We start from the raw sequence: 18,966 nt of genomic DNA, 5'->3' as shown, positions 1-18,966 counted from the left end.
AGACGTTCACCGCACTTGACTTGTAATTGACTTTTGCTCCATCGACAGGAGGAATTACATGGAGATAAACAAATGCTAGCTTCCTCTGTCGCCTGGTAGTTGTATTGATGAACATGAGAAGATGGCAGAAATAATACGAATTGTGTGTTTTTGAGGCTTTGATTGGAGTGGACTTTCTAGGCAGGAATTACCTAATCCAAACTAGAGTGATTGAAGCTAAATACAACACCGGGTCATCACGTGTTTGATGAGGGAACAATGTTATTCACCTTATTCCGGAAGTTGATTCCATCCGTTTTAATCCTCCTTCCGGTTGTATTTCAGGCCGCCCAGCGAATCGGTGCATTATTTTTGAATTGTTGGACATATGAACATTAGACATTTTACACAAATCAATCTATTTATGGCATAGTTTAGCGGCGAGACTTTTCCCTCATTCTCCTGTTAAATCAACAGAGTTTGACCGGAAGTGCGATTACAGCGGAAGTCCCGATGCAGGACAATAAGATAAAATAAAAACGGTTAAAAAAAAAAAAAGGTGAACAACGTGGTTGAATACTCAAGAAAGTCCTTTTTGCATCATTACATGTCCGTTAAAAAAACTCAAGCACATAGCCTATACTTACTTCAGAAAATCAAAGTATTTTATTTTTTTTTTTAATATAGAAGAGTTTATTACTGACAAATCTGCTTCATTCCTTCCCTTCAAACTCACGTTGAATAAATATGCTCGTGTAGGTTTTAGACAGCTCATGGCGCGTTCCGTCACGTCTGTCGCTGTGATTTCCGACAAGCTGCTGTGTCAGGGGCCCCACCTCGCGCACGCGCCACGGTGACTGACGGCTCCGCTCCAACGTTAACCAGGCGCGCCACAGAACGAGAGCCTCGGAGTTTTCCATTCTCCGTTGTCTTTATTTTTTGCCACGCGGCTCTGAGGAGGGCGCAATTATCCCCGCGGGTGGTACGGATCCGCTCCGGCAAAGTGGAACGGTGCGGGCGGAGACGCGCGGGAGCATGTGCTGACGCCCACCGACATTAATGGGATAATCGTGGGAGTTCAGTGGGAAATGCGAGGGCAAAACTTGTCATTGGCGCTGGATGTCCGGTGTGGAAGAACTGCAGCTGCCAACACACGCAGTTATCCTCTATTGCAAACGCTTTACAGTTTAAAAGCGCAATATGTCACTTTTCTGGCGCTTGTTTCTTTGGAGATTCAACTGTTATTGTAATTAACCTGCGTTTTTTTCAATTGCAGATGTTTTAACTGCTCAAATAAATGTATTCTGACCTGCAATGTGACTTAACTGTTCAAATAAACACATTCTGACCTGCAATGTGACTTAACTGTTCAAATAAACACATTCTGACCTGCAATGTGACGTAATTGTTCAAATAAACACATTCTGACCTGCAATGTGACGTCATTGTTCAAATAAACACATTCTGACCTGCAATGTGACGTCATTGTTCAAATAAACACATTCTGACCTGCAATGTGACGTAATTGTTCAAATAAACACATTCTGACCTGCAATGTGACGTCATTGTTCAAATAAACACATTCTGACCTGCAATGTGACTTAATTGTTCAAATAAATGCATTCTGACCTGCAATGTGACTTGTCTCCACGAAGTAAGATACAGCAAGTTTAATGCCGTACTGTGGAACATTCCAGGCAAAGTAACCTCCATGGAGAGAAGAGCGTCCACTAGAAAAGTTACACAGACAGTGCATCTGTAAGCCTCGATGAAATAAACCTACAACAATCATTAATGTGACTTGAAATAGCTCAATGTAGTAAAAAAAAAGTAATGTAATGTCAGAATCAGAATAGGTTTGTCAATGAACAAAATTCACAAATAGGAACTTGTCTTGGTGATGGATGCAACACAAAACAATAAAACAATGAACAATGAATACGTCATAACAATGCGATATCAGATAAAAAAAATAGGAATAGAAATAAAAAAATAGGCTTAATATGTACACAGATTTACAGTTGTACAGATATATATCTATATATTGTATGTAGTTTATGTATATGTATGTAGTGCAGAAAGTGAAGTGATGTGCATTTTCTTTAAGCTTATGATGAGCAAAACTTTCAGACATGTCCGGGGGGGGGGGGGGGGGGGGTGTTTGACAGATTAAAGTTTGAGGAGGAAAAATGCGGCTGTGCTTGTGCTTGTTGGAGAGCCGCGCCTGCCTCCGCGCGCGCGCCCCATGGACGGCTCGGAGATGTCGGCGCTTTCTCCGCGCGCGCGCGCTCGGTGAGGCAGGGAAACGCGCTCCTGTGTCTCCTGAGAACCATTCAACTTCACCGGTGTAAAAATGTTCGGGTAAGTCAGAAAACGCTTGACATTTTTTACTTCTTAATTGCGTTTTGCTTTTGTGGTGAACGTAAAAGACAAGAACCACTGATGTGCGCGCGCAATCCGACTTAAAAGTGTGCGTTTTGTGTTGAGTTGTTGACATACCTTTCCTTATCTTTTTGTTCTCTCCAGCAACTGTTTAGCAAGTTATTTGGAGACTTTTTGTACTGCAATTTAGTGAGAATTACCAAGATTAAATATGTGACAATGCGCTATCATGATGAACAATATAGGACTAAATTATGTTTCGCCTATAGATTAATAGAAAATAACTGGCTCATCAACTAATTCTAGGTATTTCAAAGTCTTTTTCAAACATGTTTTTAAACTCACAGCTCATTTTAAGTGGGGTACGTTAGCTTTTTGTTTAATTGGCATTTACTGTAGAAATAACGTGGCAAAAAGTTGAAAGTCTGGTACAGCAAGTCAAATTAATCAGATTAAAGAATTAGTGCATTCCTCTGTCCACACTGTGCCACGCGGTCAGGTGGTGCCACACTGTTGTGACAGAACAGTCCTGTGTGGTCATTTTACACAACAAACAAGGCAAATATGCAAAGTAAAGCTACATTTATAAAGCATTAGTCATTTTGTGTGTGTGTGATTTTACTTTTACCTTTTCTCCCTTTATTTTTTTTAATTATTTTAGTTTGTGAGGCTGAAAATATGTTATAGTGATATAGAGCAGCGGTGAACAATATAGTATTTGTAGGAATAGTAGAAGTAGCAGAAAAGGTAATATAGGCAGAATAGTTTTTTTACTGGACATAATGTTGGACGATTTTTGATTCCATTTTATTTCGTCTTATTAAAAACAATAAAAATTGCTTTCAACATTTCTTTCCTGAACATTAACAAGTCAGACGTTTAATCAGTGCAATTTAAGACAATAAAATAGTCAAATTTCAGCCCCAACGCCCAATTAGACCTGACGGGATCTCGATTAAAATTTGATTCACTGCACAGTCCTAAACTTTAACTTCCGCACGCACTTTTTGCCAAAAAATGCTGTTGTTTGAAATGTTATTTGAAATCCTTTACGCTTGCTGAGTATCTGTGTGTCGCCGGCGTGTTGATGTAGGCTGTGAACAATGACAGCACAAACAGTGACATGGGCAGGGCCGGTTAATGAGTGACTGCAGAGGTCAGAGGGCACCGCCAAACATTTTGAACACGCCATAGTTTTTACATTTTGATGTAAAAGGAGAGTCTAACTTTAGTGGACCTGCAAGAGAGATTCTGCCAACTTCCTGTCTCTACATTCACACAAAGCTGTCATTTAACCTCACTAAAGTGTTTATCTTATTAAGAGTATAAGAGGTTTTTTATAAGAGTTTATCTTTTTTTTAATTATTATGATTATTTGTGTGTTATTGTGGGACAAATAAAGGTTATCTTATCTTTACTTGGCCTGGGATATGTCGCAGTATGCCTTTAAAGTTATCTCCATGGAGACAGGAAGGTGACGCCTCCAGGCCGAGTTACAGGTCAGATCTGTGGAAAGAATGCGTGTTTTTCAAGATATGTTTTGTTGCAGTAATAACACCTGCAATTGAACAAATGCAAGATATTGAAGTTTAATGCCAATAACAATAACATCTCCATGGAGACAAGCAGATGACAAACTTCCACCAGAAAAGTCATAAAGTACACCTTTTACAATTATTTGAATTAATATAGATATTGATTTAGATGTAAATGTTAGTAGTAGTTTTCAATTATTCATTTTGTATTCATTTTTCCCCCTTATATTATTTTGCAATTATTTTACCATCTTTCAAACTCACATTTCTTACATTATCTGTTGGTCGAATTGATGTGCAGTTCGAGTTGATTCCAGACAGTAAATTAAAATCATATTTGCATAAAATTAGCAAACCATAAAAGCCCAAATTATACTTGCTTATAGTTTTGCAAGATACCAAATAAAGATATGCTTAAACTTGACGAATAATCAGCGCTTTTGCAGTGTCTTGCACCATTATTGGACTGATTTGGTCAACGTTTGCGATGACGTGTGACGATTGAGCCTCTAGTGTTGACTGCACGCCTCAGATAAGCTGTATTTTTTTGTTTTCTGTAACGATAATAACATCTTGCGCCTTTAATTTGATGACCCAATCAAACTTTCCACTGTTTTCCCCTCTCCAGATGAGTGCTTCCGGCTAATCCCGCTGTCAGCGCGTCTTTTGGGTGCGTTACCATGGAGACGGTGGTGATTGTGGCAATAAGCATCCTGGCCGCCATCTTCCTGGCGTCGTTCGTGGCTCTGGTCGTGGTCTGCAAACACCGCTACTGCCGCCCGCACGACCTGCTGCACCCGTTCGACACCAAGTCAGTGAGAAAAGCTGAAGCTGTGACTAAAACTGAAGCAGAACTATACGTCGCAAATAGTGTGGAGGATTTTCCATGATTATTCAGATCAAAAGGGATGTTAGAACTAAAAAAAAAAAACAATCTCATCAGCATTTTATAAGCAAAAACAGCCAAACACATTCACTTTAAATATTGTTGTTTGGTTGTGGTGTTAATATTTGTAAAATTGTGATAACTGTTACACTAAACTTTTTTTATGGTTTGGAGAAAAGAAACACTGATCTAAATTGCGTTTTAGACTAAGAAAAAGCACGTAGCTAGAGAAGAATAAGCCTGTAACGCTATATTCATATTCAGTTTTATTTCCACAATGTGAAGTGACTCTTGTGGTGCACGATAATAAAATGTGGACCTTTTCATCTCTTGCTGCACTAAAATGGTAAATTATGACATTCCCATTCGCAATGAAACCTTTTAGGGACACAATTTTGAATACTTAAGGTCCTCGGTTGGAGGTGGGATCGAACCACTGACCTTCCGGCTGGTGGGCGATCGCTCTTAGCGCCGAGCAACTGCTGGAAAAAACATTTTGTGTGACATATTTAACACAACATTCTGCTTTTGCATCCCGGAGCAAGGCAGAACAATCAATTTACAACAGGAAATGCAACTTTCTTAATTACAGTAGTACCACAAAGTTAAGACACGCTGCATTTGCCCCAGTCCTCTTGTATTTGACCCATCGTTCAATGCCACTGAGGCAAACCGGGGCGTGGTCAGGATTACCTTACATGGAGGATTTGACCCATTGTGTAGGTTTTAGGTTCATGCCTGGGTGATGCACATAACGTGTTTTCTGGACTATAAGTCGCACTGGAGTATAAGTCGCACCAGCCAAAAAATGCATAATAGAGAAGAAAAAACATATATAAGTTGCACTGGAGTATAAAATGCGGTTGCAAGTGTAAAAATAACAAATAATATCACATATAAGTCGCTCTGGAGTATAAGTATATAAGTATAAATATAAGTATAAGTCGCACCCCAGCCAAAACTATGAAAAAAGGTGCGACTTATAGTTCGAAAAATACGGTACTTATATTTATACTTATATACTTATACTCCAGTGCAACTTATATATGTTTTTTCTTTATTATGCATTTTTTGGCTGGTGCCACTTACACTCCGGTGCGACTTATAGTCTGGAAAATACGGTAGTAGTCCACCAACAATTTCTGAAAACAATCAAATCAACCTTAAAATTGCATCTTCAAGAAGTAATAGTACACAATCTAATGAAGCAAAAGCTAGAGTTTTAGTTAAAATACATTCAAACTACAACGTGTTAATCTTTCTCCGTTGTCGTGTTTTCCCTAGACCCACGGTGGACCTCATTGGAGCGATGGAGACCCAGAGCGAGCCGTCCGAGCTGGAGTTGGACGACGTCGTGATCACCAACCCTCACATAGAAGCCATTTTGGAGAACGAGGACTGGATCGAGGACGCTTCGTAAGTCATAAACCGTCCCGTTTATGCTCTCGCAAAAATTGTTTGGCAACTGACTGTAGACACGTTTCCGATCGACAGCGGCCTGGTCTCGCACTGCATCTCCATCTTGAAGGTAAAGGAAGTCCTGGGTTTTGTTGTAAAGATCGGTTATTATCGAACGTTTCATTTACGTTTTCGCAGATTTGCCACACTCTAACGGAGAGGTTGGTGGCGATGACGATGGGGTCAGGGTCAAAAGTCAAAGCACCCGCCAGTCTGAGTGACATCATCACGGTGGCTAAACGCATCAGTCCGAGGTGAGCGATAATGCCGTTTATTTGATTGCAGCCGTCGTTTAAGGGTCTCAAATACGCTCGTTATTCTTGCAGAGTGGACGATGTGGTCAGATCGATGTACCCGCCGCTGGACCCGATTCTCCTGGACGCTCGGTAAATTTGTCAAAAATATTCACTTTATTCCTGGCTGCTGGTATACATAAAGAACATGACAAAAAAGGTAGTAAAAACAGCAGCTAAATGAGAACTAAACCAAGACTAAGCAAGAATCGAATCACAAAAAAAGTATCTCTGAACCAGGTTTTCCCCAAATCAAACAGAAACAGCAAAACAAAAACGGGACTTAATTTCACGTTCAACGGTTTAAAACACAATGAGAGTTAACATCCCAACGATTGAACCCATATCACAGTTTGAGAAGCATTCCTGCGGCCTGCTGACTCCCTTTTGACCCTGTTTAGTTTAGTCACGGTCTGGACTCGTGTGGGCCACTCTGGGTTTTGTTAGTCAGTCTGTGTCTGCCTTACATCACCTGTCAGATGAGAGAACTGCACTTCTCTGGCTGATTACGTCCAAAGTGACTGAAGTAAAGAGGAGAGGAGGGAGTGAGAGGGAGTGAGAGGGAGTGGAGATGTGGAGGAGGTCAGGAAGGAGAGAGTTCCAGAGTAACTGAAGTAAAGAGGAGGAGCAGAGGGAGCAGGAGGGAGTGGAGATGTGGAGGAGGTCAGGAGGGAGAGAGTTCCAGAGTAACTGAAGTAAAGAGGAGGAGCAGAGGGAGCAGGAGGGAGTGGAGATGTGGAGGAGGTCAGGAGGGAGAGAGTTCCAGAGTAACTGAAGTAAAGAGGAGGAGCAGAGGGAGCAGGAGGGAGTGGAGATGTGGAGGAGGTCAGGAGGGAGAGAGTTCCAGCATGACTGAAGTAAAGAGGAGGAGCAGAGGGAGGGAGAGGGAGTGGAGATGTGGAGGAGGTCAGGATTGAGAGAGTTCCAGCATGACTGAAGTAAAGAGGAGGAGCAGAGGGAGGGAGAGCGAGTGGAGATGTGGAGGAGGTCAGGATTGAGAGAGTTCCAGCATGACTGAAGTAAAGAGGAGGAGCAGAGGGAGGGAGAGCGAGTGGAGATGTGGAGGAGGTCAGGATTGAGAGAGTTCCAGCATGACTGAAGTAAAGAGGAGGAGCAGAGGGAGGGAGAGCGAGTGGAGATGTGGAGGAGGTCAGGATTGAGAGAGTTCCAGCATGACTGAAGTAAAGAGGAGGAGCAGAGGGAGGGAGAGGGAGTGGAGATGTGGAGGAGGTCAGGAGGGAGAGAGTTCCAGAGTAACTGAAGTAAAGAGGAGGAGCAGAGGGAGCAGGAGGGAGTGGAGATGTGGAGGAGGTCAGGAGGGAGAGAGTTCCAGAGTAACTGAAGTAAAGAGGAGGAGCAGAGGGAGCAGGAGGGAGTGGAGATGTGGAGGAGGTCAGGAGGGAGAGAGTTCCAGCATGACTGAAGTAAAGAGGAGGAGCAGAGGGAGGGAGAGGGAGTGGAGATGTGGAGGAGGTCAGGAGGGAGAGAGTTCCAGCATGACTGAAGTAAAGAGGAGGAGCAGAGGGAGCGAGAGGGAGTGGAGATGTGGAGGAGGTCAGGATTGAGAGAGTTCCAGCATGACTGAAGTAAAGAGGAGGAGCAGAGGGGGGGAGAGCGAGTGGAGATGTGGAGGAGGTCAGGATTGAGAGAGTTCCAGCATGACTGAAGTAAAGAGGAGGAGCAGAGGGAGGGAGAGCGAGTGGAGATGTGGAGGAGGTCAGGATTGAGAGAGTTCCAGCATGACTGAAGTAAAGAGGAGGAGCAGAGGGAGGGAGAGCGAGTGGAGATGTGGAGGAGGTCAGGATTGAGAGAGTTCCAGCATGACTGAAGTAAAGAGGAGGAGCAGAGGGAGGGAGAGGGAGTGGAGATGTGGAGGAGGTCAGGAGGGAGAGAGTTCCAGAATTACTGAAGTAAAGAGGAGGAGCAGAGGGAGCAGGAGTGAGTGGAGATGTGGAGGAGGTCAGTAGGGAGAGAGTTCCAGAATTACTGAAGTAAAGAGGAGTGGAGTGAGTGAGAAGGAGTGGAGATGTGCTGGAGGTCAGGAGGGAGAGGGTTCCAGAGTGACTGAAGTAAAGAGGAGGAGCAGAGGGAGGGAGCGAGAAGTAGTGGAGGTATGGAGGAGGTCAGGAGGGATAGAGTTCCAAGATGACTGAAGTAAAGCGGAGGCGTGGAGGGAGCGAGAGGGAGTGGGTGATAGGGCGGTTTGAGGGTCCTGCTGAAGATGCAGAGTTTGGAGAAGCTGCTGTGTCGGGAGAGATGTTTTAGAGAGACCATAGTGAGAGTGGCAGAAGTGACAAACGTGGTGGACAAGTTTGGGTGCGGAGTGAGGAGTGAGGAATGAGGAGTGAGGAGAGAGACAAGGGCGGAGACGAGAGTTATTCCAGAGGTGAAAGTAAGCAGAACGGGGGATGTTATTGATGTGATAGCGTGATAGTAAAAAAAGTGTACTTTCGAGGATGACACCCAGACTCTTGGTAGAGGCTTCTTCAGTTCCGCAGGCAAAGGCAGTGACACTAGATCCCTGTCAGAGGAACTGAAGAAACCACTTGGCGAAATGATCTCAAAACTGATTTCCAGTCAACAGAATTCAATTTTCTTTTGCTATGGCTCCTACTGTGGACGACTGAGGGTTTACACACAATCATTGTCCTGTGAAGTCCAATGGAAATCGAGGTATTTCAATAGACGCTGGTGTGGAAGCAGATTTTTTTTGTCATGGGCTTGACTTTATTTATCAATTATTATCTATATGTGTTAATCTAACTTACACTTTTATTTGTGAAAAATGTTTCGTGCCACTGAAATGCCATTTACGCAGTTTTACATAAACAATATTGAGCCCTTTTGGATTTCTGACCAACATTATACATTTAAACACACTTTTTTGGGACTAAACCTAGACTAGACCAGGACCAAACCACCAGGTAAAGGACTAAAACAAAGGCAAACTGGGACTAAGTGGATCGTGGCTATAGCGGTGGCTATACAGTTTTTACAGCATCACGTGATTGGACGATCTCGCGTTGACTAACCACGCCCCCTCCGCAGGGCCACCGCGCTGCTGCTCTCGGTCAGTCACCTGGTGCTGGTGACCCGCAACGCCTGCCACATGCCGGGCAGCCTGGACTGGATCGAGCAGTCCCTGAACGCGGCGGAGGATCACATGGTGGTGCTGAGGGAGGCTGCGCTCGCCTCCGAACCCGACCGGGGCTTTCCCGCTCCCGACCCGCAGAGGGAGCAGGCCATTTAGGGGCCAAGGGGCACGCTTGGGTACGCAAAGATGCTCTGCTGCAGCTCCACGCGGGGTTTGAGGAAAGGGCACGAACAAACAGAGTCAACATGGGATTCTAATGATATTTACAGTATCTTTGACTGTACTTCAGAGTTATCACACTGGATTACCGTATTGTCCGCACTATAAGGCGCACTTAAAAGCCTTTAATTTTCTCAAAAAATGACAGTGCCCTTTATAATCCAGTGCGCCTTATATATGGATTAATTCTGGTTGTGCTTAATGACCTCGAAGTGTTTTTGTGTGGTACACGTTTTGCTTTGCTTATTGTCCTTTGCGCCTTATATGTGAAAAATTATCGAAAATAGACCATCCATTGACAGTGCGCCTTATAGGGCCAGAAATACGGTAGCTGACTTGTTTCAGTATTTGTTTTTTAAGTAGCCAAACACTTACAAATAATTGAAACAAAACAATTTTGCTTTGGAAACAGTTAAATAATGTAGACCTTGTACGGAACTTAAATATATTTGGGCTAAATTTGAGAAAAATACTCAAATTTGAATAACTGTAATTGTGTCGTTACAATGGAATTACAGTAAAATGTGTTAGAAAACTTGTACTTCTGTCAAAACACTGATCCCGTTTGAAAAGATCTTGTAGTTCAGGGGAAAATACTCTTTTTCCTTTGACAAAAAGTCTTTCTATTTCACGATTTCTACTTATTATTGTCCCAATTATTTATATTTCTTAAAAAATACTACACAAAAAACAAACACACAATCTTTAGGTATTTTTCACAACGTGCACACACAAAACTTGAACACTATATTTTAATTTCTTTGGATAGATTTTAAAGTCTGGTTATGTTTCTAGCACATTCAACATAAAATAGAAACAATTTAGATGTATAAAATGTATAGATAACAGGACTTTTCCTACACTTGCAATTCCCGCCATATTTCTAGACTGAATCGATTATATTTGTATCGTAGCCTCAACAAACAATACATCAAATACTGAGTCATAAGCGTTATATTGAGTCATAAGTGTAAATATTGTATAACAGAGTCGTTTTGTTCAGACGGTGAGGTCTAAGTGCTTCTGCCTCGAATCACAAACCTTTGGAAACTTCTTGAGCTCCATCTCGCCGCGGTGGGCCTAAATCCAATCTCAGCAGTCACATGGAGGCTTAGTCAGATAATCCATTCTGGGCAAAATAACACTCCGTAACAGCACTGCACCCAAAGGCCCAGTACGAAGCCGACCAGGACGAGGAGACAGGCCTTTTTTGTGTCGACTAGAAATCAAACTACATGTCCTAATAACTAAATACATATAAATTACAGTTATCTTCATGTAAAAGATGCATTTGACCCATCTGACTGTGGCTGGGGACAGTTCTATGGACAGCATGTTTAAATGTCCATAAACCTCCATAGTATGACATAGTTTAAAGCAGACGTATGGAGTAAAATCGACTTTTATGAGCTCTTATCCATGTTTTAATGGTTTGCTCCTCATATTTAATCTAGTTTGAGTTGTGTTTTGTAGCATGCATATTTGAGTAATCCCGTATTGACCATTCAAAGACCCAAAGACCCTCGGTTCAAACCCGTCATGTAGGTTTAAAAATGACTCGTGGCCCGAAGTTCATTAAAATCTGCTGCAGTGAAATTCAGTCACTTGTCAACAGGAAGTGAATGGACCTGGTTTTATTTTGAAGCTACTTTAGATCAGTTTACAGTGAACAAAATGTAAAATAATGACGTAAGTTAAAGTATCTGGGGTAAAAACATAACACAACTCATTTGAAATACTTCCCAAGCACACATTTTTTGCCTGATGTCCTTCCAGGCTCGTCCACCCACATTCCCTTGACTATTAAAGGTCCTGTACAGTCTTTCCATTGGGTTTCACATTGGGTTTTCAGCGTGGGAATTTAACCACCAACCCTCGTGTTAGTGGGAAAAACGATGGAAAACAAACAGCTCCAACTTGCATCAAAAGTAGAACTCTTTATTCTTTTTTTAGTCGTTTGTGGATCAGGATGTTGAGTTTGACCGTAGTCTTGACAGTAAAATCACAAAGTTTGCTCACGCTTCTTCTGATTCCATCCTGTGTTTGTTAAATCCCAATTTAAACCTCGTCCTGGTCGAGTTCCGGGTACAGTCCCAGTTTTGTCGTGCGTCCATATCGACACCTTTTAACTCATTCTTTTCACTTTTACCACCCCATTTAGTTCATCACATACTTGAACTCGGCTGTTGCGAGAAGAAAAACGTATCTTTAATAATAAAACATTACATCGAGAAGGCGTTTGCGCCGCTTAATCCGTATCTACAAGTGGGAACGAAAAGTACATTAATAAGGAAATACACAGAGATGTTTGTTGTTGTTGTTGTTGTTTTGCACACAGTAAATATGAAAATGTCTCTTTTGCGTCGCTCTGAATGAGGGCGGGGTCATTGGAGCATGTGTGCCCGCCCTCCCACGCATGGCTAACGGGAAAATCCCAGAGGAGACCTTTTTTTTGTAACGCGCTACACTATACATGGCACATCAACAACAAGACGCAAATGTGTCAATCGTGACTGTAAAATACCCCCCCAAAAAACAAGAAAAAAAACAAGCAAGCATTTAAATATATATTAGAGTTCTTTCTTTCTATAATTTAGTTTTTTTTTTTTTTTCTTTCTCGTTACTGAAATCCATTTATTTTCTTATATGAAATGCAAATATGAAAATCAATTTTGCGACAAGAGAGAACTCCACGCTTTGTGATTCCATAAATAAATGAGTTTTCGTACACGTTTATTGCAGCGTGTGCCGTGTTTCAATAGTAACGATATCGATTGCGACGCTGGACCGCTCGGGGTGGTTTTTGTGTCTGCGTCGTCTAGCTCAGCAGCCCCTTGCGTCTCTTCAGATCGATTTGCTCCCAGCTCGGCAGAGAGGCGTACTCGTCCCTCTTCATTTCCAACAGAGTCTGCAAGATAACGCCGTTGATTCACTCTCAAAGAAATGCACTGTGGATTACGTTATTGTAACAGCAGTTCAAGTTCTGGGTCGAATGTTGTTGTCAAGTCGCAGTTAGAGCTAAAATCTTTGTTCTTAATGATAAAAAATACATAAGAAATGAGAGGTTGAGTTCATATCTTGAATTCTTTGAGGCTGGCTGTCAAACATGTCAAGGTAAATGCATCTCGCTAATGAAATTATGTGCCCTAAAATAAATAATCACCATCGTAACTGAAGACAAGAGTAACTCAAGTTAAAAAAAAGTTTGATTATTAATGGTTATTGCCACAAATACAGCCACATATTTTAACAAGCTTTGCATATCAATCTTCACTTTTAAAATAATAATTACAAAAAGAATTCCATTCAGCTACTTTCCTACAAATACAAAATCACATAAAATAAATGGCAATAACTCTTTTTTTCTGTACAACTGAAGGTAAATTGCTGTACTTGGCTAGTGACTCAGTGTGTTTTTAAATACTTCAATAAATCGCCTTTTTCCCCACAGTAGATGTAAATTAAATACACAATATGACTTTTCTACTGGGGAACGCTGCCTCCTCCTGGCCAGAGTTTGCTACTACACGTGAGGACAGCGTTACCTGGAAGTCTTGGTCGGACAGGTAGACCTCCAGATGCTGGGGGTCCACTCCTTCAGGTAAAGGGCCGTGACGGAGCTCCTCCAGAGGGAACTGCGTCCTCATGAGCTGGGCCAAGGCGTCCTGCACCAAAGTCAGCTTCACACGCGCCACATCACCCTGAGAGACACGTTCAAAAGTCAAGTGTTGCAGAGAAAAGACCATTTATCCAAGGCTTCAATGACCAGCGTTTTGTGATTTTTGAGCTTTTGCCAAATGTTCCTCCACAAAATAAACGTAAAAAGTACGTGGAATTTTGTTTGTTTCATTCATACATGTTTAATTCATCTTTTGTAGTAAGTGTGTCTCCGTTTCAAGAGCTTAAATCACTTTGTTCCACATTGTGAAGGTGTTGTCCTCCTTCTCCAGATATTGCACCTTTATGTTTTAAAAGTCCATACATCTCGACTCAAAAAGGTTTCACTGCAGTAAGTAATAAAAATGAGTCTTGTTTTAAAGGGGTTCACTCTTGTCCATACCACTTCCATAAAGTAGTATTCTATAAAGCCAGAATAGTGCATAATGTGAGACCTGAAATGCTTTTAGGTTAAAGCTTTATTAACCCTATATAAATAAAAATTATGTCCAAAACACTGAGTCAGTCGCTACTGTTGAAAATCAGCACAGTTCTTTAACAGGATCACTACATTTGACTCTTAAATGTTTACATCATGTGTTTCATGTATGTTCATTAACATGCACCCACCAAATAAATATAAATTAAATAAGTTAGAACATCTGTGTGAAATAGTTTGTACTCTAAGAGTATAGTTTCAAAGGGATACTCAAATACTTTTAACTTTAGTAAATTGTTTTATGCAGTACTTCTACTCAAGCATTTTTTTGCTCCCGTACTTTTACTTAAGTAACAAAATGGGGTCCTTCATTCACCCTTTAAAAAAAAGAAATAAACATTGTTGTTATCAAAATTGGTATCGACCACTTTCCTTTTTGAAATCGAGTTTGGTGAAATGTAAGTATCATGACAACATTATCGTCGTATTAATAAAAGACAACGGTAAAGTAATGAGTCGTTTGTCACTAAATACTTAATTCATATATAATAATAACAAAATAGTAAATAGTTAAACCATATTTTGGCCTGTCTGCTGCTACAATAATAATTCTTGTTGTATACTTTTACATTTTACCACTGTTTTAAGATGTCAAACATATTTTCTATTATCATTATTATCATTATCATCATTATTATTATAACACATGTTTTATTCTTATCATGATTGTATGTGGTTTACTTGTGTTTGGGGTCCCAGGCTCCTGTCCCAGTTTGGAAACACATTGGTGAACGTGAGCGGTTCCGTCCCTTCCTGGATGAAATATGCCTGGGGCGGGCGTCTTGGATTCATTTCTGACGGGAAAGAAACAAAAATAATAAATGCAAATAAACACGTGCTCAGCCAGTCCATCCACCTCGAACTGCGCCTCTCCACGGACGCGCTCCGTACCTTTGCAGTATTGGAGAGCCGTTTGCATGGCACATCGCCGCTCACCGTGCCAGCGGCTCAACGCGGCGGCGTCCGTGGCGTCGGGCCGCCCTCGCTGCCACAGGTACACCTCCAGACGGTTGTCCAGCAGGAATAAAGCTACAGAGAAGATATGAGAGAAGAACAAAACGTGTCAGACAAAGATTGGATTTGGATCACGGTCGGTTTGCGAGAGCGTGCTGAAAAACCATCGATCGAGAGGGGAAAGGATGGACTGAGATTAAAAGGGGCCAGAGACACTATTAACGCAAAGAAAGAAATTGCTGTCTGTGTTTTACGCTTTGGTCAATAGGCTTTTTATGCCGTGTCATAAGTCTGGAAGATGAACTGCTTTCATAAAAAACAATAAATGTGCTTTACCCAAGATCCTTAAACCGAATTTAAACTTGCCTTACCTCACGTAGGCCTAAACAGTGTCACTTTTATCGCAATTGATGACGTGTGTTCTTCTGTTACCGGGTTGGGCGGCGGCGTAGAGCGTTTCCTGGACGAAAGGCATGGCCATGACGAGCCCCGGCATCCGGCTCGGACTCCGCAGCTCCTCCGCCTTGAAACCCCCCGAGGACGCGCTCAGGTGGAAGAGGCGAGGCGTGAAGTTGTATTTGCCCGGATCTAATGACAACGCAAGACAGACACAAGCAACAGTCAAGAAAGAGAGAGAAGGAGACGGTTACAGAGGCTGAAGAGGGAAATGCTGTATTCTGTCACTTCAAAATGTATCAAAACAGCATATCTACATCACACTATAGTTATTATGAGTGATTATCAAAGTCATTTTCTCCATTTGAGGTTTGACTATTCGACTTTTTTTTTTTACGCCACAAAAAAAAGTTGGGAAGCCAAGAAAAAATAACATTGTTTATTTAATCTTGTTATGACCTAAATCTGTCATAGCATGCACAAAAAATAAAACTACATTAAAAAAATGTTTTAAACAAGTCAAATAATTTATAATAATAATTTATCCAGCAAGATTTTTTTTTATATTTTCAGACATATCAAGTGAAATAAAAAATAAAAAACATCAAAAATAGATTCCTAACTAACTCACTGGAATCTACACTAATTTCTGCACTATAAGGCGCACTGGATTATAAAGCACATTAAACGAAACAAAACGTGTTCCACACAAAATCACTTTGAGGTCAGTAAGCACAACCAGAATGAATCCATATATAAGTCGCACTGTGGTTTTTGGAGAAAATTAAAGGCTTTAAAGTGCGCCATATAGTCCAGAATATACAGGTGGTACTTTTGGTTTGTCCGTTGCATATCGTGTCGTGTTTTCTAAAATGTCTACCTACTATTCGTTACAGTGGACGACAAAGACAATCTCCTTTTCATACGTATTTCACAAGACTTTATAGTTGTGGACCTTTTGTCGTTTGTGTCTCACGCTTTTACCTTGGAGCATGCAGTCGTAGGCCTTTCGGTCCATGTGTCCCAGTGCAGCCCAGAACTCGTCAGGCTCAGTCCCTTCCTCCACCTTCTGCACCGTCAGCGGGTTTGTCCCACTCAAGCCCAGTTCAGCAGGACATCTACAGCAGGGACAACGTGTACATTCTCATCAGCGTTTAGTCTGGCTTAATGTCGTATTTTTCGGACTATAAGTCGCACCGGAGTATAAGTCGCACCAGCCAAAAAAATGCATAATACAGAAGAAAAAAACATATATAAGTTGCACTGGAGTATGAAATGCAGTTGCAAGAGTGAAAATAACAAATAATATCACATATAAGTTGCTCTGGAGTCTAAGTATATAAGTATAAATATAAGTATAAGTCGCATCCCGGCCAAAACTATGAAAAAAGGTGCGTCTTATAGTCCGGAAAATACGGTATATATCTTTTGAAACTTTGACAGGAGAAGAAGAATAATGATGTAAAAAAAAAAAAAACTCATAATGGCATAACAACAACATCAAATGTGCACAGTGGATGAATAATGCACAAAATAGTATAGAAACTATGTATTTAAGCGTTACTTTTAGAGCAATAGTCGACTTAAAATGAGGCAAGGCAAAAGTTCTAAACACTATGAAGTATCCAACTATGTATCTGACCAAAACAGCGCTAAAATGATCACGGCTGCAGTTTAAAAACGTTTAAATCATTTGGAAACAGTGTCTTCTATGTAAAAATATGAAACTCATTCAGCTAACTCACTCCATAGCGTCTGCTTTCTCCTGCTGTCAGCCCTCAGAATGTAAATAATTCAAAACTCACATTTCGATCGACTAAACCAAAAAAACCAAACCCGATTAGTTGAATAAACAACTAAGAGACTTAACTATTTGACTCCCACAACTTCTGTTGTAGTAGATCTGTTATAGTAGAGACGTTGTACTACAACAAAACATTATAAAACTGTAACTAAACATATTTCAGCCCCACAGGAAGTACATACAGTAATTGTTGTACAGCACAATCGGCAATAAATTAAATAAAATGGATAATGTATATGGTATATTTGCGCTTTCACCACATTTCTCTCTATTGTTTTTGCCATTTTAGTATTTTATTAGAACATAGAAAAAACAGCAAAACAACAACAACAACAACAACAGAGTAACAGAGCACTTTCACCACATGTGACCGTGGAAAGTGCGGCTCTTACGTCTGAGTGAGCTGCTCCACGGCCCTCCTGCCAACCTCTCTGGCGCTGGCCAGGGCTTTGCAGCCGGTCCACTGGTACGCCGCCCCCTGCTGACTGTTGAGCAGAACAACCGAGCCCCTGGACCTGAGGCCTGCGCAGCAGCAGTCCACCTCCGACAGCGAGGCCTCCTCCGGCAGCTCGCCTCTCACCACGAACAGACGCCACTCACCTGAGCAAACAAACAAGCCACACTCCAACGTCACAATCCAACTTTATTTATGCATCTATTATCACTGAATTCTGTTAATTGGCAATAAACCTTTTGTGATTCTGATTCTTTTCATACAGTATTACAAACACATGACATGAGTGCTAGACAAATGCATTATTATTATTATTTTTTAATCAATTTATTTTGATAGTAATAACAAAATATACATAGCAAAAATGTAGTGATAAAAAATACAAATATTAATAATGGGAATAAAAATAAAAAAAACTGAACAAAAACAAAATAGAGCCAGAAGGAAAAAATAAAAATAAATACCCAAATAACAAATTATTTTAATAGCTTTAATCCTCGCTTTGACCTGGGTTAAAGGGTGCAGTCACATGTACACGTTAAAAATGAGACAAAACTAGGACTAAACAGAACTAAAGACCAACACGGTTGGGGCTAAACCTGGACTAAAACAGGACTAAATCTGTATCAGGATAAAACTGGGCTCAAAGTGAACGTCTTAGTCCAAGTTAAGTTTTGGTTAAATTTTGTTCTGTTGATTTAACAAGGGACTTGAAAAGCAGTGATACGGTAAGGTAATAAAGGTAATAATATCAAAATTGTTGTTTTTATTATACCGGTCATGAGTATTGAGTTTAGAAACCAACCAAAATACACCCCTGCAGATTTAAAACAAGCCCTTCTAATCCAAAACGGATTTAATGAAATTATAAGGAGGCATTTACACACTTTTCAGACGGTTGAACATTGTCTGATTATTATCACCAGGACAATCCAAAATGTTTGCTAGTTTTGCCTAATTAGAGAGTGAAACACGTGGCCGTACCTGTTCTGGACGCGGCTTCGTCTCGAGTTCCTTTGTGAATGACCAGAGCTCCTTTAAAGAGCTGCAGGAAACACGGCGGCTCTCTTCCCTGAGGCGCCACAACCTTTAGGCATAAGGTCAAACCAATAGTAACGCTGCACCTTTACTGAGAACACATGTGCATGAAAACACAGCCAAAATGGTATAAACACTTACCGTATTTCCCGCACTATAAGGCGCACTGGATTATAAGGCGCACTGTCAATGAATTAGTATTTTCTATTTTCTATCACTTTTCATATATAAGGCACACTGGACTATAAGGCGCATTAAGCGAAATAAAACGTGTACCACACAAAATCGCTTTCAAGTCATTAAGCACAACCAGAATTA

General features: G+C 41.1%; 2 protein-coding genes across 6 annotated transcripts in view; one reads left to right on the top strand and one right to left on the bottom strand.

Moving 5' to 3' along the window:
- The first annotated feature begins 4,544 nt into the window (after positions 1 to 4,544).
- Positions 4,545 to 9,880, top strand: tmem98 (transmembrane protein 98). Its single transcript, XM_072442160.1, has 6 exons — positions 4,545 to 4,707; positions 6,067 to 6,198; positions 6,277 to 6,310; positions 6,379 to 6,494; positions 6,567 to 6,626; positions 9,582 to 9,880. The coding sequence occupies exons 1-6, from the start codon at positions 4,577 to 4,579 to the stop codon at positions 9,781 to 9,783; spliced, it is 675 nt and encodes a 224-aa protein (XP_072298261.1). The 5' UTR covers positions 4,545 to 4,576; the 3' UTR covers positions 9,784 to 9,880.
- Positions 9,881 to 11,481: 1,601 nt separating this feature from the next.
- The window catches only part of svilc (supervillin c), a 40,204-nt gene continuing 32,719 nt past the window's right edge, over positions 11,482 to 18,966 (bottom strand). For 4 of the 5 annotated variants that reach the window (XM_072442928.1, XM_072442931.1, XM_072442932.1 and 1 more), the window contains 8 exons: positions 18,595 to 18,697; positions 17,549 to 17,756; positions 16,337 to 16,470; positions 15,389 to 15,544; positions 14,894 to 15,031; positions 14,684 to 14,796; positions 13,392 to 13,547; positions 11,483 to 12,754 (listed from right to left, as the gene is read on the bottom strand). In XM_072442928.1, coding sequence (XP_072299029.1) covers positions 12,665 to 12,754; positions 13,392 to 13,547; positions 14,684 to 14,796; positions 14,894 to 15,031; positions 15,389 to 15,544; positions 16,337 to 16,470; positions 17,549 to 17,756; positions 18,595 to 18,697 — 1,098 coding nt within the window. In that variant the 3' untranslated portion in view covers positions 11,483 to 12,664. Of the gene's footprint in view, positions 12,755 to 13,391; positions 13,548 to 14,683; positions 14,797 to 14,893; positions 15,032 to 15,388; positions 15,545 to 16,336; positions 16,471 to 17,548; positions 17,757 to 18,594; positions 18,698 to 18,966 lie in introns of all 5 variants that reach the window. The other variant, XM_072442930.1, reaches the window with a different exon arrangement.

Source organism: Eucyclogobius newberryi, unplaced genomic scaffold (genome assembly GCF_026437365.1).
Source record: "Eucyclogobius newberryi isolate DKJ021-1_F unplaced genomic scaffold, fEucNew1.0.hap1 SCAF_13, whole genome shotgun sequence".
Classification (NCBI taxonomy): Eukaryota; Metazoa; Chordata; class Actinopteri; order Gobiiformes; family Gobiidae; genus Eucyclogobius; species Eucyclogobius newberryi.
The sequence above is the reverse complement of the archived record's forward strand: the minus strand, read 5'-3'. Positions and strand labels throughout refer to the sequence as shown.